This window comes from Podarcis cretensis (genome assembly GCF_951804945.1).
Source record: "Podarcis cretensis genome assembly, chromosome: 14".
NCBI lineage: Eukaryota > Metazoa > Chordata > Lepidosauria > Squamata > Lacertidae > Podarcis > Podarcis cretensis.
Window position 1 is genome coordinate 50,629,662 of NC_137183.1, and position 25,620 is coordinate 50,655,281.

The following is a 25,620-nucleotide window of genomic DNA, read 5'->3' on the forward strand; positions in this document are numbered from 1 at the left end:
CACAATTTCTGTTCTCATCCTGAAGCAAAGTTCTTAACCCGAGGTACTATTTCTGGGTTAGCAGAGTCTGTACCCTGAAGTGTATGTAACCTGAAGCGAAGTAACCCGAGGTACCACTGTACTCTAAATGATATTTTAAACTTCAATAATGTGTAGGTAATTAGACAGGGCTTTTTTTCATCCGGAACTCAGTTGCAGCACCTCTCAGGTAGGCACCATTGCCATTATAACAGAACCAGTGAGACGTTCATGGTGAGTTCCGTACCTCTTTTCTAGAAAAATAGCACTATATCTAGATGAAAGAAAATGATGAATTGTTTTCATTTTTTTTTAAAAAATATATACTGTCTTTTCCCCCCGTTTAGGAAAGCTGGTGACCAGCCGAGAAGACATACACGTTAAGGTCACTATGTGGAACTGCGAATCTTTCAATGGTACCAAAAGCATAGAGGACCAGCATCTTTGCCATGATTTCCATCTTGTACTTTCCATTTTTTCATTGCTCTACCTCATCATCTGTTTCCCCATTGGCCTGTGTTATAATGCCCTACTGGTGCTAGTCAACCTATACAACAAAGCAACTATGACCATGCCAGATGTTTACTTTGTCAATATTGCAATTGCTGGCCTCATCATCAATGCTATTGCACCAATGTACCTTCTAGGACCTGCCAGTACAAAATGGGCCATCTGGAGTTTCAACAATGAAGTCTACATTACCTTGCTTATCTTGTTCAATGTATCATCTCTGGTTATCATGTATTCCACCACACTGCTCAGCCTGGACTACTACATTGAACGTGCTTTGCCAAGAACTTACATGTCTAGTGTATACAACACAAAACATGTATGTGGATTTATTTGGGGAGGAGCTATGCTTACCAGCTTTTCATCTCTTCTGTTTTATGTCTGCAACCATGTCTCCACTAAAATCATAGAATGTTCCAAAATGCAGAACAAAGAAGCAGCAGATGCCATCATGGTTTTTATTGGATACATCGTACCAGCCATTGCTGTGCTGTATGCGCTTGTGTTAATTCTGCGAATACGCAAAGAGGCAACACCGCTGGACCAAGACACTGGAAGATTAGATCCATCAGTACACAGGCTTTTGATTGCTACTGTTTGTACACAGTTCACATTATGGACACCTTATTATGTAACTCTTCTAGTAAACACATTAACTAGTATGCAAGGAAAAGTCACGGATGAAAATTACACTAGAGTATTACATTTTACCAAGGGACTGTCAAAATTCTTGGCTTTTTCAAGCAGTTTTGTCATGCCTCTACTTTACCGATACATCAACAAAAACTTTCCAATCAAATTGCGAAGGCTGCTTAAAAAACTGCACTGTGGAAATCAAGGATGCTCTCATGAACGCACGGTTGTTCAGCAAGTTATAACGTAGGTATGAATGAATGCCAGTGGGCCAGAACCTAGTTTGGAAAGCTTATTCTCTTATTCTCCAAGTTTCTCTTTTGTGCAGGTCACCTAGCAAGGATGACAGGAAACGGGGTTTACACTGTAAATCAGGAGCTCTCAGTTTTAAACTATACAGGTAATGAAGATGGTTAGAAAATTGTTCAGATTCCATCTGCAGGTTACTCTTTGATTTCTGAGATTTCAATGCACTGATTCAGTTACACTATATGAGCTTTGTTCTGAGAATTCTGCCTGGAGAAAATCACTAGAGGGCCAAAAAGCTTTGACTGAACACCTAGCACTTTGTAATCTTCTAGAGCTAAACAAATATGGTATTTTTTATGTTCCACATAAAATAACATGATTTTTAATTCTACAAAGTGGTTTTATTTCAAGATGAGGAGAGTACCTTTTCATTGAGATACTCTCCACTAATGATCATACTGGTCCAACTGTGTAGCACTCTAAACAATGAAGTATCAAGGATAAAATTACTTTAGTATTTAATTATATTTTCTTGCTTATTTTGCAAAATCGTATTGTAAAAGGAGGGTCTATTTGCAATTCTAAAACAGATTATTTGCAAATTAATATTTGTTTTAATGTATCTTTAATTATTCATGTTTTCCTACATTTAGCAATGCATCAAAAGAAGCATTTGTATGTTTTTTCTTACTTTGTATCACAAAAACATTTCAATCAGTCAGAAGTAGCCACTTTTAGAAAAAGTAAGAAAAACAAAAATATTGCTTTACCTAATAAAATGAAGGACAAATTTAATATGAAAAAATTAAAAAGCACATGGGTTAAACAGTGTGTATCTAATTGTTATGGTCCCCAAATATTCATGCGAATTAACTACATTATTTTAGGGGCTAAATAATTGTGGTTTTAAAAGTATTACTTCTGTAATGGAAAGGAGTAACTTTAAAGGTTTACAAGTGTTTGTTATCTTTTCGTTATTAAATGAAAGACAGAAGAGAGGGAACTCTAATTCACTTGTGCCACAGAACAGCAACTTGTGTGAATATGCAGCCTATGAAATGCATCAGGAGCAGGATTCTGATCATTCTAGCCCTAGTTTTTTAGCTGATTTTGCCCACTTCCTCCTTAGATGGTGCTGCTTTTCTTCCATTCTTGTCACATATTGCAAGTCAGTGAAAAGAGCAGGCAAAGGTTAGGCTCTGAAGGGCCACATTAGAAATCCTGTGCACACATGCACTGCTGCTCAGGGCCCACCCATGAGGTGAGGTGGCAGTCTCAGGCAGTGGATTTTATTTTACCTCAAGCGGCAATACATCCCAGGCCGCCCCTGCTACAGTTCCAGTTGCCTCCAGACATAGCATCTGAGAAGGTCAAAGACCATTCAGTGCAGTATGGGGCATTGCAGGTGGAAGGATGAAACTGGAAAACTTAGTGGGTTTGTAGAAGCACCTCAGATATATGCAAATGGCTGCTCATTTTTGCCTAAGAAAAAACTTGTTTTGCTTCATGAACACAGAGAGTGCACTATACATGGAGAAATCAGGCTGTAGAGGTGGATAATCATGCACATAAATATTTTTGCTCGTATCCACACTTTAATACAGCTACATTCTGTTCTTCACAGCCTGATTCTGATTCTATTAGTAAGACATATTTTTTCAAAGAAACATCCTAAGTTACTTTTTAAATATAGTTACATTCATTTATTGAATAAATATTTCCGTTACGTGTATTTTCTTCAAACTCTCTTTAATATAACTTCACTCTGTTGCAGTTTGTCCACATAAAGGACTATCCAGCAGGATCACATAAATGTAAGTTAATGGCACACTACGTTTTCACACTATTTATACCATCACAGTATATTCCCCCCAATGCTCTCCAAATCCCCTTGACAGAGTACATGATTCTGAATTTTTCACATGTTTAGTCTCATAAGTGACTTGTCCTTCAGTATTTCATATTCAGAGTCTTAATTTCACTGCAGGTCCAAGGTCCAAGTATGTTTAACACCAAAATATTATTATCAGTACCAGAGATGCAAGGTTTCCCCTGGTATCTTCTCCACTAGTACAAAACTCTATTTACTTCCTACTGCAGCTCCAGTTAAATCCCATAGGTTCAGTAATTGAAAGCATACCAATTCTACATCAGAATTGGACATTTAGCCCCATTTGGTCCTGATATGCACTAATAAGATAGTTTTGGCAAGAACTTAACATAGCATCTTATTTCCACTGCATAAATGAGTGAGCAAGACATCTGGGGTGATTGCTCTCTTCTCTTGCTGCCACACAACATCATTTGTCAAGGTAGTACTGGAAGGGATCTCTAAGACAGTGGTTCTTGGAACTGAGTGGACTAAAATACAGGATATTTCACAATTCTTAGTTTAGGTCTTTAGACTCGACTATCAAAAAATCAGATTCACTTAGGTTATATTCAGCTTTTTTGTGCTACACAAGTTGTAAAAAGAGCTAAACAAAACAAAGATGAAATTGCATGACTTCAGGACCTGATGTTCTGATTTACAGTATCTACTTGGTGTTTCAGTCCTGCGTAGGCATTATAAAATCACAATGGCCTTTTATTATTTTAAGCACTGAAACTGCCCAGAAGGCTATAACCCTTATATTGTCAAATCTGTTCCTATCAAAGTAGAGACTCCTTCTCAGTAGAGAAATATTTAACCAAATACATCTGGTCTATTAATATTGCCAGGTGTGTTCTAAAAACGAATCTAAGCATAGTGAACTGGTACTGGAATAATCTCCTTTGTAAATTCCACAAACATTCTTAAATTGCAGAAGATAGAATATCAGTAATTTCTTTTGCGACTCACAAAATTCTCTGCTTCAGAAAATGTAAATTTATCCACAAAACGAGGCATGTGTACAGTGGTACCTTGGTTCTCAAACTTCATCCGTTCCAGAAGTCTGTTTCAAAACCAAGGTGCGCTTTCCTATAGAAAGTCCTGCAAAACAGATTAATCCGTCCCAGACTTTTAAAAACAACCCCTAAAACATCAATTCAACATGAATTTTACTATCTAATGAGACCATTGATCCATAAAATGAAAGCAATAATCAATTTACTGTACTATAAAATAAATAAGACAGTATTGTAGATGATAAAAATTAAAATTAATTTTTTTTCTTACCTGCACTGATAATAGTCATTGTTTGGATGGGGGGCTTTTATCCATTTCCGTAGTTGCACTATCAATCAATGAGTAGCTGAACTGGGTTCCACACAGTCATAAAAACAAATTAACTGAAAAAGCCTCAAAAACAAAAACGCAAAATAGCAAAAACAAAAGCACCAAACTTAATCTGTTCTGGAAGTCTATTTGACTTCCGAATCTTTGAAAACCAAGGTGCAGCTTCTGATTGGTGCAGGCACCCTGGAAACAATAGCCAACAACCGCATCAGACGTTTGGCTTCTGAAAAACGTTCAAAAACGTTCAAGGTACCACTGTAATGCATTAGGAAGCTTTGTTTACTTTTTCTTTTTCTTTTTGTTGGTCTTCTCCGTAACACTTAAAACATCACAATAGATTTGAAATAATGCTTTTTCAGAAGTTAGTTTCATGAGCTTTATTCAACAATATGTCTGGGACTTTCATTTCAGCTCATTGGATATTTCGTTTTAGATATAAGCTTGAACCCCAGCATCAGTCCCTGTGATTGGCAGACACCATGAAGCCCCTGGATTGATCAGGCCCAATATAAATATCAAGGGCCTGACTATCTGCCTTTGCGTAGTCAACAGAATGTCTTGCCTCCTGCACTTCAGGCATGCTTTTTACTTGGAAGTAAGCTCAAATTCAATTGAGTTACAATACAGTGCAATGTTCTAGAAAAGCAACAGTACTTTGAAAATCGAAAAGGGCAGCATGTTAGATATATGGAAAGGTTACTTTTTATGCAATCAACTCTGTAAGTCATTAATATGAAGATTGTTCTACATTTTGAGCCACTTTTGTTCAAAATGTTTGCAAATTTTTCATTTGTGGTTATTTCCTAGTTCTGTGTTTTCTCTCTTAAACTGGTTAAAGATTGTGTGTGTGTGTGTGTGTGTAACACATGTAAATTACCTGATCTTTTAGCTGCTTTCCAGATAATGTTCCACAAAACCACCCTGTGCTATTTTTACCTCTACAATGCCGAACAGGAATTGCAAACACACTTCCATAAACTTTGCATCACATGTGATTTTCAGATAAGCTTTCACATAAATAACTAAGAAGACAACAGGTCTGCCACCTTTATGCCAATAAAAAGCTATGAGTCTAAGGGGAAATATAAAGCAGTGAAGATAAAGAATTCTAAAGAATTAAAATTGAATTATGTTCTTTCTTAAAGCATATTAACTTTCTACTTATAAAATGTGGGGCCTTTCCATTTCAATGCCTGAAGGTTTCCAGTTACTTTGTATATATGAGCCAAACTGACATTACAATGAATATTACTGTATATATGCAGAGAGAAGCAATCTACTGATGTAAAAAGAACATTTTAAAGAATTTATTAAATTATTTCCTAAGATACAAATTTATCATCATTTAAAAATAAACTTCTCTAGATCATTAAAGAGTACTGTATATGATTTATATGTGTTCTGAAAGTCAGCACAACAGTGCCACTATTAACAGTATTATTTTTCTCAGAGTAAAGATTCGTATTTTTGAAAATGGTTTATGATTTGTAGATCTCCTCTAAATGGGGAGAGATTTATGTCAAATCAATAAACTAATAAAAATCCATCCCCGCCTCAACTTGTGTCATCTTTTCCCAAAGTTTTTATATCTTCAGTTGGTAAAGCAGGAGACACTTAATCTCAAGGTCATGGGTTCGAGCCCCAGACTGGGCAAAAAGGTTCCTGCATTGCAGTGGATTGGGCCTGATGACCCTCATGATCCCTTCCAACTCTACAATTCTCTGTTTCAATTCTTCATCTATCTTATATCATCTTCATCTGTCCCAACTGCAACAAAACATGTCTCTCCTGTATCAGTCTCTACAACAGCTTGACTTCACCCTCAAAGACGCACTCCTCCATTGTATCCCGAGACATACCTGGATTTAAATTCTTACACCAAACCAGTCACTCTACAATATACTGAAGGCAGACAAGAGGAGAGGTATTTTCACTAGATTAAGTTTGCAGTCATTCAACTTCTAATAAAAGCTAGGACTGTATAATTACTGTAATGTGCTTTATAAGGGGCTATCTTTTAAAAATGTCAAGAAGCTTCAGCTGCTGAAGAACCCAGCAATCAGATTGTTAACTCATCATCACCACATCATCCCAATCAGGCCTGGCACCAAAACACAATACCCTCAAGGTAATGCCAACGACATAAGGGGCTTGGAGGACCCATCACAGCTGCTACTGTTATTCCTTTATTTACTTATTTAATTAAAGGGGTCCAAAGTTAAGAGAAGGAAAACTGTGCCAATTTCTCCTAAAATACCTATGGGCCCCAACAATAAAACATTAACTACCAACATTCTTGCATAAAAGTCTTCCTGTTACACAGTATTAGAAATTATTTTGGGCAAGTAAATATATGAGCACTTCGTCTTCAACATTTTGTTCATCATTCTAAAAGAAAGTATTTCATAATCCCCCAAATAACAATAATTCGGTTTTTCAATTTTTTGAAGGCGAAACAAACAAACAAACAAAAGGCTTCGGGAAAAGGAGGTGTCCCCCTTTTCTGGGCTCTCGCATCTCTTAACTTAACATGCCTCCTCTTCTTATGCCCAGCTTTTTATGGCTATTTGAGGGGGATTTCTTCTTCTTGTGGGGGTACAAGGGCCTGCTGTTTGTGAGGACTCTACCACTTTCACTTCCCTGACCACCAGCCTCACTTGAGAAACTTGAAGAATTCCTCCCCACCCTGCACCCATAGTAGAAAGTGCTAAGTGGCCTGCTTTTAGGCTCTACCAAAAATGAGTGCTGGAAATGGGAAGATTGTTTGCACTCTTCCAAGTGGCTCTGCTTGGAGGGCACTGTAGCTTTTCTGCTAGTCATCATGTGGTGAGAAGGTCCTGGCTGACCCAAAGGCAGGTGTGGGAAGGGATTGGATAGCAAGTTACAGCCTCTTTTACTCAGTACCAAGCATTACTCCCCCTCTGCATATGAGTGGGAGGAAAATACAATCCACTGTGACTACTGTGGGCTGTCTCTAAGCACAGATGGCCTCTCCTTGTATGGAGAAGATGCCAACCACTAAAAAAGACCATGGCTCCCTCGCTGCGTTGCTGGTTCTGCAGCCTTCTTGTTCGCCATGCGCTGGGTGCTCTGCCCTATACTAGGAAATGGGAGAGAGGAAGGGGAGGGAGGAAAGGCTGAAGATCAATAGAGTGAATAAAAGATCCATGAAGGAGAAAGAGAGATCAGAAAGAGGGAAAGCAGTCGTGAACCCAACCACTCACAGTTTAAGGCAGGGACCAGTTTGGAGGGTGTGAGATGGTTCCTCTCCAAGACAAGGTGGTCAAAACTTTGTGCACTGCTTGCTAAAGTCAGAGGGAGGAGCCACCCCAAATAGCTGAATGCCGTCCCAGAATCACTGCGGAACCGCAGTTCTACAAGTTGGAATGTGTTGGAAGAACTATGTTTTAGTAAAAAAATGGAAGTGGGGTTATTCACTCTTCTCCCCTTGCACAAAAAGGACAAGAAGGGAGCATGTGAGACCAAGTATCACTGCCGCTTGTTCATGATAATATAAATATAATATAAACCATGGTTGCCTGAACCAAGTAAGTGACACAAGCACACACAGGATCTCCCCACTCATTTCAGGCTGCAGCCTCAGGTGCCATGGAGGGAAATGACCTCACAAACAATACTTCTTTTCCTTGCTGATGGCTGCAATCACAATTTTCATGTCTTGGTGCTCATGTCAAGGATACTGACAAGCTGTTCAGGGAACTGGGTATGTTTAGTATAGTAAAGAGAAGACTGGGAGGAGACATGATAGCCATCTTCAAATATTTAAGGGCTGTCACATGGAGGATGGAGCAATCCTGCTTTCTCCTGCTTCACGGGCTAAGACTCGAACCAGTGGTTTCAAGTTATGAGAAAGCTTTCTGACAGTAAAAGCTATTTGATAGTGGGACAGACTCCTAGAAGAGGCAGTGGACTCTCTTCCCTTGGAGGTTTTTAAGCAGAGGTTGGATGGCCATCTGTCATGTATGAGATTCCTGCATTGCAGGAGGTTGGAGCTGATGACCCTCGAGGTCCCTTCTATCTCTACAATTGATTCTATGAGCAGCTCACCCTTAGAAATACCAGGCTATTGTTGTTCCTTCAGAAACGCCACCCTGTGGTTAACTATAGAATGCAATACAACATTCTCTCATCAATTACCTTCATTCTAGAATGAATAATGAATACTCTGAGGAGCACTAATTTAAGGGAGAAACTATATATACACCTATATACACTGCTTAAGTTTAAGATAGTGCCATTCTACTTGAGATTTACTATTTTTAATACCCTTCTTGTCAGCTGACAAACTTGTTTCCTCTGTGTATTTTATTTTTTGTTACATTTTTAAAGTTTTTTAAAAATTTGTTTTTGAGGTTTTCAGTTAAGTAGTAACAAAACAGATAATGTAAGCAAACAATAACATAAGCATGCACAGAAACTGAAACATAAATTAACATACAGCACAGACTTATTTTGCAAGTGATAACAGAATATTTTGTACACTGTATACATATATGTTTATATGAGCTTTCTGTATAGAAATTAATGAAACAGTAGTCCTGCTGTAAATAATAATTTAAATAGTAAGAAAATAATAATGCCTATTAATACTGTAGTAGATCTACATTTCTGCTCCAGTCCTGCAGCACCACAGACCACTTCCCTGTTGGTGCCTCAGGTTGGTTATCTATAATTTAGCTAAATAAATGGCATCCATATACAGTGGTACCTCGGGTTAAAAACTTAATTTGTTCTGGGGGTCTGTTCTTAACCTGAAACTGTTCTTAACCTGAAGCACCACTTTAGCTAATGGGGCCTCCCGCTGCAGCCCAATTTCTGTTCTCATCCTGAAGCGAAGTTCTTAACCTGAGGTACTATTTCTGGGTTAGCAGAGTCTGTAACCTGAAGCGTCTGTAACCCGAGGTACCACTGTACTCTACATATGCAGCAGGAACACATATAATGACTTGCATAAGTCTTATCAGTTACAATTAGGCCCAAGGGTTCAACCAGTTATACCATACTTGTGCCTTTAGCAGACGCCACACCCTGTCCCCTTTACTCAAGAGGTCTTGAGTTCACATTATGCTCCTAATCCTTGCTGAAACCTCAGAGGAAATCGAGGTACAGAACCCACTAAACAAGTCTGTTCCACACTACACTGCCTGCTTCGAAGACACCTTTAATTACAATAGCAGAAACCATTCTGCTGGGCCATTATTTTTGATATAAGCACATTAACACAGGCTTTAACAACAAAATGCAGAGCTATCTATTGAGCCATAGTGCCAGCCTTCCTTACTTGGGAGCACCTAGGTTATCACTTTAACACTGCTAAGCTTGAGGTCTAGCACAGGCATAGGCAACCTTTGGGACTACAATTCCCATCATCCCTGACCACTGGTCCTGTTAGCTAGGGATCATGGGGGTTGTAGTCCCAAAACATCTGGAGGGCCAAGGTTGCCTATGCCTGGTCTAGCACTTCCCTAGTTGACCTTATCTGAAAGTCGGGGTGGGGGGTGGAGGAGCAGAGCAAAATGCACTAGTGAGACCAGGATCCCTTTTCTCATTGGCATGCTCAGGTCTCCATTTCTTAGAATCATAGAATCATAGAACTGTAGAGTTGGAAGGGACCCTGAGGATCATCTAGCCCAACCCCCTGCAATGCAGGAATATGCAGCTGGTCCATACAGGGATTGAACCTGCAACCTTGAGTGTTATCAGCACCATGGTCGAACCAACTGAGCTATCCAGGCTCTCTGCTTCTAGCCTGGCTCCCAGAAAATTCACTGGCTCCTAGGGTTTTGCAAAACTTTTTTGCATCACTTAAAGTCTTGCACAAAGCTCTAGCAACTTGCTCAGCTTGAACGAGGCACAAGGCAGCCACCAGTTATAGCATTATTATAACATACCTTGACCAGTGTGATCAGTGGAGTATGTGCAGCTCCAGAGGAATAGTCCAGAGAGTATCAGAGCGGGGGAAGGGGAGAGGCACTTGTCTGTGCATCATCATTCACAAGCAGTGGTGGAGGAAGGGGGTGTGGTGGGTGCAGGCTGCCCCAGGTGTCATCACTGAGGGGGGTGACAAAAATATGAGTGGGTTTTTTTATTTTAAAAATGGGCTCACTAAACTTTTTAGTTCAGTCAAGAAACGTAACAAAACACGGTTGGCAATGGGCACCACACCGCAGGGCCTGTAGTTTGCCCGAGCCACGTGTCCTTCCTGGGAGTGACGTGATGGCTTGGGCGCCTGCAGGCTCCACACTGCCTAAAAGGGCAGCGTGGGGCTTGCACCTGCCTACCGCCTCTCCCTCAGCCGCCCTACAGCTGAGGGGGAGGTGGCCAGAGGCTCCATGCAGTTCGTCCTGCTCCCAGCTGCAGGATGCACGCACCGCACTGGGCACACAAGTGGCTAGCTACACCGCTTCTCACAAGTAGAAAAACCTCGAAAATTATTCTACGTTTCTGCTCCTGAAAGCTGACACACTTATTGACAAGCATCTTTATTTGCTTAGGCAACCAGACCCAGTAACCTTTTGATTTGATTTGATCTGAAGGCAGCCCTGTTTAGGGAAGTTTTTAATGTTTGATGTTTTATCACATTATTATTATTATTATTATTATTATTATTATTATTATTCTGTTGGAAGCTGCCCAGAGTGGCTGGGGAAACCCAGCCAGATGAGGAACACACCCTATTTTTCCCTGGGACTCATCTTGGTGTGCATTTCTGCCAGGATGTGCACCCATGCTGTGCAACCAAACACTCTCAAATGACACAGGTTAGGTTCATGGGTGTAGCCTGGGGGGGGGGCGCCAGGGGGGCAGCTGCCCACCCCCATATGAAGTAAAACAATAGAAATACTCACTGACAAATCACATTGGTTCCACTCCCCTAACAAAAGTCCTGTCCCCCCCTAACAAAATTCCTGGCTACACCCATGCTTAGGTTTCATACCATGAAAAACCCAAATGGTGTCGTTTGAGTTGCAACTGTGAACAGCTAGTTCTGAGTGTAATCAACCATTGTTAAGGCTTTCTCCAATAATGCATCAGACAACTGTGTTTTCAGCTACCTCACTGTCAGAAGGGGTGTAAGGGCTGTCAGCTGGTGCATAAGCTCCTTCTTAACTAGGAAGTCTTTATATTGCAAACACTTGTCTGTTTGCTACAGGCCTCTCATAATGATTATGCACCCAAGTCGCAAATGATTTAAACTCTTAAATTTGCTGAATGCTCGCTTTAATAAAGACTGCAACCTCCTAGAACTGCAGAAAGTTAGCCCTAAATCAGTTGACCAACCACTAAAAAAGAAAAGAAAACTCACACTAAAACAGCCCCTTGTGTGCTATCCGAATAAAGTTTACTTTCTTACTGAGCTCATATGACTGTATCCTATGATTGCTCAACTGAATCAAATTGAGACTATAAAAATAATGTTCAAGAGAAACCACATTTGAAAAGAATGCCCACTTTTTCTTCCTCATTCAATTTCGAATAGCAACAGTAACTGTCAGAGGGAAATGTGCATGAAAATTACAGCACTGTGTAAATTACACTGTGTAAAATGTTTAGAATTATCATTAATTACAATTGTATTCAGCAATCTTGCACACTATAGGTTAGTAGTGAGCAGATTAAATAGACTATCTCTTCAACCAAGGTTTCTCAAACTTGGGTTTCCAGTTGTAGTCCAAAAATAGCTTGGGAGACCCAAGTTTGGGAAACCCTGTCTTAAATATAACCTCTTAATGCATAGGGTATTTTGGACAAGCTATTTCATGGACACACCACAATTATGCCTCCAAACCGAGCAAGAAGGTAGGAATCTTTATTTCCAAACTTTTGATTCTAGGCAAAGTATTCAGCATCAGCATCTGGAAGGGGGGAAGGTAAGGGTGTGAGTGTTTTAATCACTACCATTTATACTTCTAGTGATCTCACTTCTTCTAGTCCGTATGCAGCCTAATCAACACTGCTTATGCGTAAGAGGGAACTATCAGCAGGCCAGAGAACTCGGAGGTTTCAAGGAGCATAAAAATATATTTCAAAAAAATGGGAAATGAACTTTCACAACAGCCAAATCACTGAGCACGTTCAGTGGGCATGGAAAGCTGACTGTTAGTGGGAGGGAGATCAGGGGAGAGGAGGGGTGAATGGAATGGACTGGCTGGAATCCTGGACAGGAAGTACTCCATAAGATAATATTTTGTTGCAGGTCTTACTTGTATAAAATACTTTTATTTTATATTTACTTGTGCAGCATTTTGAAAATGCTAAACATCTGGACATGTGAAAACATACCGTACTTCTAGTATTAGTGAATAGGGGTAGAATGGCTTCATGATTTAAAATAACTGAGAAGCCACTGGATGGCCTCAAAGACTCAGAAATATATGACTAAACACTACTTTTCTGTTCTGGAGTACCCAAACATCACTCTGTGTAGGTCAACTCAAACTTGAAAGTCACATGATGGAGCCATACGCGGGCTAAAATTGCAACGTGTATGGTTTGAATTACATGAAACCAAGTTCCTGTTTCCTACAGAAGAACTGTGGTTTTTTGTTGTCTGTGTTTTCGAACTGAACACGTCACCACACGCAGGAAGCCAAGTATGCATTAAAACTTATTTTTCTCATCAATCTGATCATAAAGACAGAATCAGCCTGTTGCATCTGCATTTTGTTTCACGGGTAAGTGACCTACTTTGTTTTAAATATGAAATGTTTTCATCATCACTAAGGACCAAAAACAGTGTGAAAAGAGCTCTGTTCTTTCAACCTCTTTACTTCAGTAATATGCTTAAAGCTGCACAAAATGCAGCAAAATATCACATCTAAAAAAAATGTTATGAAAACAAAAGAGACCAGGATTTTTCTGTTCTGCTAGAATCCTTTTATAAATAATTAAAGTGTCACAGAATTCTTAAATGTGCAAGAAGCCAGATGCTTCAACTATTTAAACAAAAGGAAGTGGGGAGGAGGAATCAAAACTTTCTACTGAGCCGGAATGTTGCCTTCTACTGTTTTAGAATAAGACTAAAGCAAGAGTTGCACACATAACAGATTTTAAACACAACACTGTTGACATTCTTCCTCTGTGTAGAAGAAAAAAAATCTCTTCTCAATTTGTTTGTTTCTGTAGAAACTGCACTCCTTCAGTTAAATTCTTACTGTAATCAACTGTATAAGTAACTCCATTTTTTATTTCTCTGCCTCTACAAATCCTGTATCTGAATTTAACTTATGTCAGAATCCCTAGAACCATCTTTTGCAAAGAATTATAAACACATTTACACTAAACAGCTAAAATAGCAATAACATTCCAGTTGCGCACAAGGCTTGCTTGTATAAAAGAAACTTCTTTCTCCTGTTGGGAAAAGAAACCAGGGAAGGGCTGTCATATGCTAAGCATCTATACAAAAATAGATCTGGTTTCTAAAACAACGATTCCTAAACATAGTAATGCGGCTTGGAAGCTTTCAAATAAGTCGTCAGTTTAATTCATTAAACTGAAATGCCCAGACTAGAGTGTTTTAAGCAAACGCATGCAAGGGGGAAATAATTTCAAGTTCTGCCTTTCTCAAGAGATTTCCCTCGCAGTACTTGCCCTCCTGTAGTTCTCTCCTGTGTGTTGTGGGGAATGGTTCGGCTCCATCTATTGGAGGCAAGGATAATTTATTAGCTGTGTGTCTGAGCCTGAGAACAGGATTCCAGAACATTTTTGTATTCACTGCCAAAACAAATAAAGCCTAACATACTAGTAGCACAATGCCTGAGAAGGGCTTTCTTTAAAATGGAGGAGTCAGAAAAAGTCAGAAAGAAATAAGGGGAAGAATCATCAGTGAAAGAAAAGATCAGAAAGAAGTTGAGAAACAGAAGTGAACAGTATACAGATTATTATTTTTTTCAAAAAAGAAACCAAATGCATATCCTAAAAAAGAACTGCATTCATTTCTTTTAAAAAATACTTTTTAAAAAATTGTGTTTATTCATTTGTCTTATATCCTGCCCGGAGCAGCTAACAACCACCATTAAAATAGAAATACAGTACAACAATAACTAAAACATCAACAAAATCCAACTATTAAAACATAACATAGTGAACAATAAACCTTTAACTATTAGGCTCCAATCTAGTTATATTCCAAAAGCCAGGACAATTTGTGTGTGTGTGTGTGTGTGTGTGTGTGTGTGTGTGTGTTAGGAATAAATGCTATTTCCTTGTTCAAATTATGTTCCAAATAAACCCTGTGGGTTCCTTGGAAGCAAAAGAGAGGTTCTGCACTGAGAAAAATCTGTAATATGGGAAACTCCCCTAAAAGCCTGCCTACTACAACATGCTTTCCCTTGCATGCAACAAGCATCCAAAGAAGAATGTTGGGTTTGTTATTGGACAGACATTCCTTTCACGTGTGGTAACTATGAGGCCCAATGTCTAGGTTAGTGCTCTGGATAAACTGACTGCACACCTCAGAATACTTCCCAGAATGCTCTGCAACACCCATTAATAGAAGATATGCAGAAGATCCTCAGCAGAAAAGGTAATATGAGAAGGACTGCGTTAAAGCAAAAAGTATAAAATCCATGGCTTTAAACCTAATGCGTTCTGACTGTAATTTCAGCTGTTGTCATGAAATGATGATTTTCTAAGACACTTCATTCTGCAGAAGCCACTAAACAACGTGAAGGGATGCACAAGCCATACAGCTTGCTAGAATTGCTGCAGTAAATTTGCTGTTATGCTAGGTAATCAGCGAAAGGTGGTGGTAAAAATTATTTTCCCAGAGTAATGGAAATTAAAGATCCTCACAATCTATATACCTCCATGTAATTTTTTCTTCACTAACAGAAAAGGTACCCTTTCCAGTTATAAATGTTTTTCATTTTATTTTACAAAATGGAATTCTCAATGCCATTATAAGGTTTTTACTAAGAATGTACTATGTGGTGATGTACATTTGATGCTGAGTGCTTTTCAGGCAACACAAAATGCAATGAATCTAAGACTTCCTTAGAATTCAAATCCAAAAGATGCATTCAAGATTAGCTGAGATTCCTGCATTGCAGAGTTGGACTAGATGACCCTCAGGATCTCTTCCAACTCTACAATTCTATTATTCTAGTTGAATGCACTCTGTCAGTTCACAAATGGAAAGCATTTCTTCAACACTCAAGCTGTAGACTACTCTTATATTATTCTATCAGAACTTAGATCCATTCTATCACAAGCAGGGCTACCCCACGTCTGGATTTTCCAGGACATTACTGGGATTTCAAAGGCGGAATTGATGTCTGGGGGGGATTTCTGAAAGGCGGCGCTTTGTCCTGGATCTTCATAGGCAAGTCAACTGGAAAACTCTGAGGTTTGTAAAAATAAAACAAAAAATTGAGGTCTTCCTAAAAAAAGCTCAACAATCACAACTCTTATTGCCACTTACAAATATGCTTATTAAATGCCACTTTGTCTGACAGCTTGCTTGTGAGTCAGGAAGCAGAAAGGTAGACATTGACAGTACTAATACTAAGCTCAACACAAACATTTGCAGATACTAATACTGGCCTACATCATAAAGTTGCTTTTTAAGAGTCACTGATATAATATGTCATGTGCTTTGAACACTCTTTCAGTGTCTTATAAATGGTATAATTATTGTAATAACCTAGTGGCTCAGGCTTTTGCGGATGTGCTGCTCTCACTAAATGCTTTTCTTCTGTTAGCAAACAATCTGTTTCTTCTTCTTCTAACCCACAAGTGAGTTTCATTTCAACTTACATTAATGAAACAGAGTTCATTCTGTAGCAAAATGGAAAGGAACTAATCCCTTTTACATTTTTTTTTTTTAAAAATCCATGCTGAGTGCTAGCTAGCTATTGCCAGTGGAGCAGATAAATCCCTCCCTCCCACTTAACAATTTAGTCTAATGTCCTTTGTGTGCAGCCCACCTTCCCTTTCTTGCATCTGATGCTCTGGGTGCTCCAAATCCCAATTTCAAAGCTACCTCATTTTAGCCAACTCCACCTTTCTACTGTAAGCTGCGGGTTCTTGCTGCCAGGGAACTGCCATCAGGGCCGGAGGGAGAGAGCGGGCTCCGGAGGGGTCCCAGAGAGCGTCCCGGGATGGGGAGAGGCAGCCCATCTTCTGGGGAAGAGAATCAGCGTAGCACCAGTGGAGAAGGGGGACAGATGGGGGAATCGGCGAGGCGGTCCCATGACTCATTGCCAGGGACCAGCGGGGAGAGTAAGGGTCCTCCGCTGCCTACACCCTCCTTGCGCAGAAGGCTTCCATGCAGGGAGAGTAGGAGGAGACTAGGCGTCAAAGAGCTTCTTTGCTGGAAGAAGTTCAAGAAACGCCCACTGACGGATTCTGCCAGCAATTGAGCTGTCCGGACAGAAAAGGTTCACTCAGGCAACCCAGCCAGGTGTTGCAGCGGTTTACGCACGAGCAACCCCTAGAACCATTACAGATACCTAATTGAAAAAGCTGCCCCCAAAACTTATTGCTGAAGCCTCAGTACAGGAAAGGGTTTTGTTGATTTCATCTAGCATAATTCAGCCAATGATGCAACCATGCTGCCTGTGATGCTCTAGAACAGGCTTCCTCAAACTCGGCCCTCCAGATGTTTTGAGACTACAGTTCCCATAATCCCTTACCACTGGTCCTGCTAGCTAGGGATCATAACTGTTCAGGACCAAATTACATGACAAAAATCTGGCCTGCAGTTCATGAAGAGGGATTTGTGGCACAGCAGGCGTTCGATCCTGTGTCTTCTTGGTCAAAGTCCAAGCATCAAAGGCCAGTACCTTAACCATTATATCCCATGGCTCTCTCAATCTTGAACACCTTGGATTGGGGAAACTGGGGATCAAAATTCCTTCTTGGCTATAAAACCAAGGCAGTCACTGTCTCAGCCTAATTCTACCTCACAAGGTATTTGTAGGAAGGAAACGGAAAACAAATATTCTGCTTAAAGTTCTTTGGGTGAAAGGCAGGAGACATATATAGCTTTTTCTGTGGTAGCTTCACTTTTATTGCAGGGCTTCTTCCTCCCCACCCCTTAACTAACAGCCAGTGGTGGGGTGGGGGCTGAATCAGGACTATGGGAGGGAGTATTCACCCCTACCATGGTCCTTATTTGAATCAGATAGTCTATCCATCTTGCTGTTCACAGTGAAAGGAAAGCAACACAAGACCTACTTACTTCACGTCTAGCATGGCCCTTACTGAGGGACCTAAATCACAATTCCTTAGCCTAATGTACAGCAGAAGGCTATTGTGAGAACAAGGGGAGAGGGAGGAGTGGCAGGATAGAAGTCTAATAAATTAATTAAAAGCCCATGTTATTACACCACTCTGCACATACATACCCGTATCCCAACAACCGGAAATATTTGTTATTGATACTGTATTTTTATAGTAGATCTCAACTGTTTGAAAGTCAACATGGGTGCCATTTTTGGCTGGATGTCAGGGTGCGTGCGTGTGTGTGTGTGTGTGTGTGTGTGTGTGAATAAGCTAATATTTCAGCTCTGTCTAACATACTAACAGACTAATTCTGTGCATGTTTATTGAGAAGAAAGTCCAACTGAGTTCAAAAGACATTAGTTCCAAGCTGAAGTCCATGTTTGGAGGCCTGATCTGGGGAAGGACTATTGTTTTCATGTCCTGTTTCTAAGTCTCTAAGGGACGTAAGATGCAAAGATGGTAAACTAGATGAATACAGTGGTACCTCGGGTTAAATACGCTTCAGGTTACATACGCTTCAGGTTACAGACTCCACTAACCCAGAAATTGTACCTCAGGTTAAGAACTTTGCTTCAGGATGAGAACAGAAATTGCGCGGTGGCAGCGAGAGGCCCCATGAGCTAAAGTGGTACCTCAGGTTAAGAACAGTTTCAGGTTAAGAACGGACCTCTGGAATGAATTAAGTTCTTAACCCAAGGTACCACTGTGTTTGGTCTAATGTAGCAGGGCTCTTCTTAGTCTTCTTAAATGTGGCATACAACCAAAGCCTTAAACTTACACTGTAGCTTAAAGCACAGCATTCTAACATTGACAGAACTGTACTAATAACATATAAGCTATGGAAGAAAGTCTTAGGGAGAAACATTATTCCATTATTAGATGAGGCTCTATGGAAACTTCTGATAAGAGACCCAAGGCATTGTAGTGTCCCTGCAATTCACTGTACATATACACTCTGCCTGAATGGATCAGCTTTGCATATTATTGAATGATTTGAAGAAACCACAGTATTAAATCTGGGGATTAATGTGAAAACTGAAATGCTTATGTTACAAAGGAAACAGAAGACGAAATAGCAAACATAGCCTGCTATATTTTTTAATTGCAGATATGCTAAAACATCTTTTAATATGAGCACAAAGCTTGGGAAATAGAAGCTATATTTTAAAATGTACTAATAATTACACTCCAAAAGCTCCATATAGTTTTCTACATAATTTAAAATATGAAATGTTTATCCTATTGCAGCAATCCTTTTTTTAAAAACCTCCGAATAATATTAGCAACAGATTTCTTTCAACAAAGTATATGGAAATCACCTTTTTGATAACGTACAAATCGTGCTTTTAGGTAGCCTATAAAATTACACATTCCATATTTATGGCAGTCATTTTCTGCAGAGTAAACAACTATTGTATCTTTTTACACAGTCTATTATTTGTTTAAAAGAGAAAGTGATGTCTTTTCATGGGAACAGAATCATGATGGCATCACATGATTGAGCTATTACAGTTAATTCCCTGTCAGCTTCACCTTAAAAAACCCCATCTTTAGGAATTTATAACTGCTATAAACACATACACACAGTTCTAAGCTAACAAAAGAGTATAATCAGATAAAGGTGTTAAAAGGAAGTTTTCAAAAAACAATTATTTTCCCCAATCTCCTATAGTTCCATCATGAGACTGGGGGTATTTAAAATTAAAGGGTCATAATATTACTGCTGAAATTCTATTGCTGCAGTCTTGTAGTCTTCACAACTATTCTGAAACAATCAATGTGAACATAGTAACCCAATAGCCACAATGTGCACTAAGAGGGTAGAACTGCTACTGAATCTACTTTTGATAGTGGAATTCAAAGATATACCAGTGTAGTGACCAGATGACAACAGAGCGCCCTGTCCTTTTACTGGGGCTATGGTTGTGTCTCTAGTTATTATAATAACTAAGCCCTCCCCCATAGAGGCTATAAACATCATTTTCTATTGTTTGTGAAGCTGTCTCAAGACCACCTCCCAATTCTACTACTACTACTACTAATTTCATTATTTATACCCCACCCATCTGGCTAGGTTGCCCTAGTTACTCTTAAGTAAGTAACATTGTACTCAGGCTCAACAGCAACTCTACATTCCTTTCTGACAAAGCACATGGCTCTACAGTTTGCAGCTGGGGTGCACTGTAAGCACATTTTGACATTTAAAAAATCCAAAGATATGCGGTGGTACTTTCTCACTTTTCTTCTGCTTTGACTATACATTTAAAGTCCTTTGATTGTTTGTTTTCCAGTTTGCAGAAACACCAAGCAACCAAAGTTCTTCACAAGAATGGTCTCTCATAATATGACCTGGATGAAGTACCCAAGCCAGAGCCGAGATTCATTCACAAGTTTTGAAGACATCATATTCTCACAACATGTAATATCAAGATTTATGCACTGCTATATTACGCTCTTTGTACCAACTGGTCTACTAGCTGGGATTGTTATTTTAGGCATCCTCATCAAGAACCATATGCAGGGCACCAATGAGAAACTAGATATAATGCTTTTTGCTCACACCATCAGCAACATGTTAATGATTCTTTTATCGCTCACCATCATCACAAGGCCTGCCTACCTCAAAGTATCCTATTTTGAGTGTGGAACGCTGTCGTTTTTTTTCAATTTGAATTACTTCAGCTCTCAGTACCTTCTTGTCCTCATGGTGCTTAGCTTTTTTCTTTATAGGCACCCACCCCAAAATGCTTTAATTAGTAAGGCACATCAAAACCCTATGGTATCTGTTGCATTTGCACTGATATGTGCCTTTTGTGCTGCACTAATAGTGGTGGCACTGCTGGGCATGGAGAATTACCACGAAGAAACAGACTGCCAATTAGATCCTTTATTTGCATGGCCTGAATATGAGATTATTAAATTTACCTTTGGCTTCTGCATTCCATCTTTGGCCAAGCTTCTCTGCTTTATTCTAATGTTTGTTAAAAAAGTTCAGCCGGAAATCCATCCCTCTAGAGACAATATTCACCCATATTTGACTGTTTTGGTTATTACAATAACAATGTTTGTGTGTCGTCTATTTTACAACAGTATGATTCTCTCTAGGACCAGCTTGAAGATACAGAGGATAATAGGGACACCCCAAAATGAGCTGACAATGAATATTGCAGAGATCCTGCTGTTCAGCGAAAGCTGTGTTAGTTTAGTTATCATTCTTTGCCTTCATAAACCATGCAGAATCGGCTTACTGAATGTTATAACTAATCTCACAAAAGTTTGCAGGAGGAGACATGCTAGTAACAGTCCTCTTGAAATACCAGAGACTCGTGCTGAAGTCTCATCTGGGCCCTCTGAAAATGGATCACACTGACCTTTGCCTTCCAAAATATTAGCATTGAAGAAAAAAGCTACAAATCTGCCAACATACAGAACCTGAAGGAATAAAAGATTTGCAAGCTTATTTATTCTTACAACCTGAGGAACAAATATTCTCCAGCTGGGGCTGAAAGCTACAATCATGGTTACTTAATGTTCCTCCTGTGTTGCTATTGCACGTCGTTGTTGTGTGCTGATGTATGGATAGCAGAGTGAACAACAGGACATCAACATGGTCAAGAGCTTTTATAAAAAGAAACTTTTCCAGGATCAACAAAGGGGTAATGAATATGGAAGACTGCATGGGAGAGTGAAGGGAGATCTTGATAAAGAAGTGCATCACCTAGAAGTTAATGTATTATTCTACAAGTGACTTTTACAGCAACAAAATTAACTAAGTTATCATACACCATAATCCTTCAGTCCGTACATTTTTATCCCCCTCCCAACATACATTCATAAGGGATACAAGTCACTTGCAGAGGGGGCCCTTTTTCTCTGTTCACCAATCCTGGACCAATAAACACCACCCATGGAATTGTCTAGCCTAAGAAGTCCAGCTTTCAGAATCCAGCCTGCTTGAATGTGGGCGCTTCTAAAAGGCTTTCCAGTGTACAGAACGGAACAGCACTGCACAGAACAACAGGCAAACTAGTTATACTGAATTATAGACATTGAGGCTCTGAGATTAGAAATTGTACCCATCTTCAAAAGGGGGGAGAGAAGATTGAGGTAACTACCAATCCGTCAGCTTTTTGATACCAGGAAAGATCCTAGAACATATAATTAAATGGTCAGTCTGTGAGTACTTAGAAAAGGATGCTGTGATTGCGAAGACCCAGTATGGATGTCTCAAAAACAAGTCATGCCAGACTCATTTCTTTTTTTGATAAAGTTACAAGCTTGGTGCATTGGTGAATGCTGTGGATGTGGTGTATCTTGATTTCAATAAGGCTTTTGACAAAGTCCCCTGTGATATTCTTGAAGAAGCTGGTAAAATGTTGGTTGGACGAGGTTACTGTTAGGTGGATTTGTAGCTGGTTTACCGACAAAACCCAAAGAGCGCTCATTAATGGTTCCTCATCATCCTGGAACAAAGGGACAAAGTGGGGTGCCACATGGGATGGTTCTGTCTTGGGTCTGTTGTTCAACATTTTTATAAATGACTTGGATAAAGGAAATGAGGGGATGCTCATCATTTTTTTTTTTATAATAATATTTATTAAATTTTTGTATAACCAATAAAAAACATACATAATAACAAAATATTTTCCATTATCCACATTTCATTCTCAACTTTGGACTTCCTCACATCTCTTGTTCCTGCTTTCTAAACATAGATTTTACCAGCAAATTATTAACTTAATTTAATTCATATAATATAATTTTCCAATATTTAATGTCTCAAATTTTGGGATTTAACATACTCTTATTGAAGCTTAATCATAAAATATTACTTATCCAAAATTTATCTTTTCATCTACCAATTAAATTTAAATTTATATTCTTTATAACTAGTTTGTTGGAGCCGTGTTTTTGCTAATCTTACATCTTTCTTAACAGTCATACAATTTACAATATTTTTGTAGATAGTCCTTAAATTTCTTCCAGTCCTCCTCCACCAGTTCTTCTCCCAGGTCTCGGATTCTGCCAGTCATCTCCGCCAGTTCCATATAGTCTATCAGTTGCATCTGCCATTCTTCCAGTGTGGGTAATTCTTGAGTTTTCCAGCTTTTAGCAATGAGTATCCTTGCTGCTGTTGTAGCGTACATAAAAAAGGTTCGATCCTTATTTTGCACACTCTGACCAACAATGCCCAAGAGAAAGGCCTCTGGTTTCTTAAGGAAGGTATACTTAAATACCTTTTTCAGTTCATTATAAATCATTTCCCAGAAGGCCTTCACTCTAGGGCAAGTCCACCAGAGGTGAAAGAATGTTCCTTCAGCTTCTTTACACTTCCAACATTTATTATCAGACACATGGTATATCTTTGCAAGCTTGACTGGGGTCATGTACCACCTGTATATCATTTTCATAATATTTTCTTTCAAGGCATTACATGCCGTAAATCTCAAACCTGTGGTCCATAACTTTTCCCAGTCAGCAAACATGATGTTGTACCCTATGTCCTGTGCCCATTTTATCATGGCTGATTTGACCGTTTCATCCTGTGTATTCCATTTTAACAGCAAATTATACATTCTTGAAAGTATCTTAGAGCTGGGTTCTAACAGTTCAGTTTCTAACTTTGATTTTTCCACCTGGAATCCTACCTTTTTATCCAACTTAAAAACTTCTTTAATCTGAGCATAATGTAGCCAATCTCGCACTTTATCTTTTATTTTCTCCATACTCTGCAACCTCCAGTTATCTCCATCTTTTTCTATTATTTCCCAATATTTCGGCCATTTGGCCTCCATATTGAGTTTTTTCAAGGCCTTAGCCTCCATTGGTGATAACCACCTTGGGGTCTTATTTTCCAATAAGTCTTTATATTTCAACCAGACATTAAATACTGCTTTTCTGACAACATGGTTCTTGAAATTCTTATGTATTTTAGCCTTGTCATACCACAGATATGCATGCCACCCAAACGCATTGTTGAATCCTTCCAAATCTAAAACATCAGTGTTCTCAAGAAGTAGCCAGTCTTTCAACCAGCAGAAAGCTGCTGATTCATAATACAACTTTAGGTCTGGCAGGGCAAATCCCCCTCTTTCTTTAGCGTCAGTTAATATCTTAAACTTAATTCTGGGCTTTTTGCCCTGCCAGACAAATCTTGAAATATCTCTCTGCCACCTCCCAAAACACTCCATTTTGTCCACAATCTGCAAAGTTTGAAACAAAAATAACATTTTTGGCAATACATTCATCTTAATTGCAGCAATACGTCCTGTCAAAGAAAGTTTCAGTCTTGACCAAGCATCTAAATCCCTTTTAATTTCAGACCAACATTTTTCATAATTGTCTTTAAATAAGTTCCTGTTCTTCGCTGTTATATTTACCCCTAGGTATCTCACTTTTTTAACCACATTTAATTCTGTCTCTTTCTGAAACCTTTCTGATTCTGAAGAAGTCAATTTTTTTTCCAAAACCTTAGTTTTTTGCTTATTAAGCTTAAATCCCGCCACTCGACCAAACTCATAAATCAGTTGTAATACCCTTTTAGTACTGGGCTCTGGCTCCTGTAGGGTCAAAACTAGGTCATCTGCAAATGCTTTCAGTTTGTATTGTTTCGCTCCGACCTGGATACCTTCCACCCACCGGTCTCCTCTGATCATATTCAAGAGCACTTCTAGGACCGATATAAATAACAAAGGGGATATAGGGCAACCTTGTCGTGTTCCTTTTTCAGAGGGGATGCTCATCAAATTTGCAGGTGACACCAAACTGGGAGGGGTAGCTAATGCCACAGAAAACAGAATCAGAATTCAAAAGAACCTTAATAGATTGGAGAACGGGGCCCAAGCTAAAAAAATTAATTTCAGTAAGGACAAATGTAATGTTCTACACTTAGGCAGGAATAATCAGCTGCAAGAATATAAGATGGGATATGCCTGAAAGATCTAGGGGTCTTGTTGGACCACAAGCTTAATGTGAGACAACAGTGTGATGCAGCAGCAGAAAAAGCTAATGTTATTCTAGGCTGCATCAACACAAGTACAGTGTTCAGATCAAGAGAAAATCACTACTATATTCTGCCTTAGTCAGACCAACCTGGACTGTGTCCAATTCTTAGCACCACAAGGAGGATGTTGACAGGATGGAATGTGCGCACAGGAGGGCAACCAAGATGATCAAGGGACTGGAAACTAAGCCTTATGAGGAAAGGTTGAAGGCGCTAGGTATGTTTAGCCCAGAAAAGAGACTAGAGGATTTTCAAATATCTAAAGGGTTGCCACATGGAGCTTGTTTTCTCCTGCTTCGAGGGTGGGACCCAAACCAATGGATTCAAGTTACAAGACAGGAAATTCCGACTAAACATTAGGAAAAACTTTCTGATGGTAACAGACTTTGTCAGAAGGTGGCAGACACGCCTTCATTGGAGGCTGGATGGCCATATGTCATGGTCACTTTAGTTAAGATTCCTGCATTGCAGGGGGCTGGACTAGAATTGGGCCCATTCCAATTATACAATTATATCATTCTGTAAGTTCCCTTAAAAAACAAGGGGTTGCAAAAGGGCATTGCTATTTGCTGGAAGTGTGCAGTATATTCAAGACAGCCTAACTGCTGTGAAGTGGAAATGGAAAAGTCATATTTCAGGGTGGGATGGGACATGAATACAGGTTCTATAAACCAGAACAGCTGTTCTGGGCTTGAGGTAAATTAATTATTTCGGGTGCAGGAAGTGTTAAATACATTTG

At 39.4% G+C, this 25,620-nt stretch overlaps 2 protein-coding genes across 10 annotated transcripts in view; one reads left to right on the top strand and one right to left on the bottom strand.

Annotated features, from left to right (window-relative positions):
• The window catches only part of GPR146 (G protein-coupled receptor 146), a 66,885-nt gene extending 44,435 nt beyond the window's left edge, over positions 1–22,450 (top strand). For 3 of the 4 annotated variants that reach the window (XM_079953973.1, XM_079953975.1, XM_079953974.1), the window contains one exon: positions 366–6,176. In XM_079953973.1, coding sequence (XP_079810099.1) covers positions 410–1,411 — 1,002 coding nt within the window. In that variant the 5' untranslated portion in view covers positions 366–409 and the 3' untranslated portion in view covers positions 1,412–6,176. Of the gene's footprint in view, positions 1–365; positions 6,177–20,169 lie in introns of those variants that run through there. The other variant, XR_013833150.1, reaches the window with a different exon arrangement.
• Positions 1–25,620, bottom strand: part of CHLSN (cholesin) — a 153,147-nt gene that overhangs the window by 96,891 nt on the left and 30,636 nt on the right. For 5 of the 6 annotated variants that reach the window (XM_079954038.1, XM_079954041.1, XM_079954039.1 and 2 more), the window contains exon 3: positions 14,243–14,290. The exons of the other annotated variant lie outside the window; for it this stretch is intronic. In XM_079954038.1, the coding sequence (XP_079810164.1) occupies positions 14,243–14,290 (48 nt within the window). The remainder of the gene's footprint in view (positions 1–14,242; positions 14,291–25,620) is intronic. 6 annotated transcript variants of the gene reach the window in all.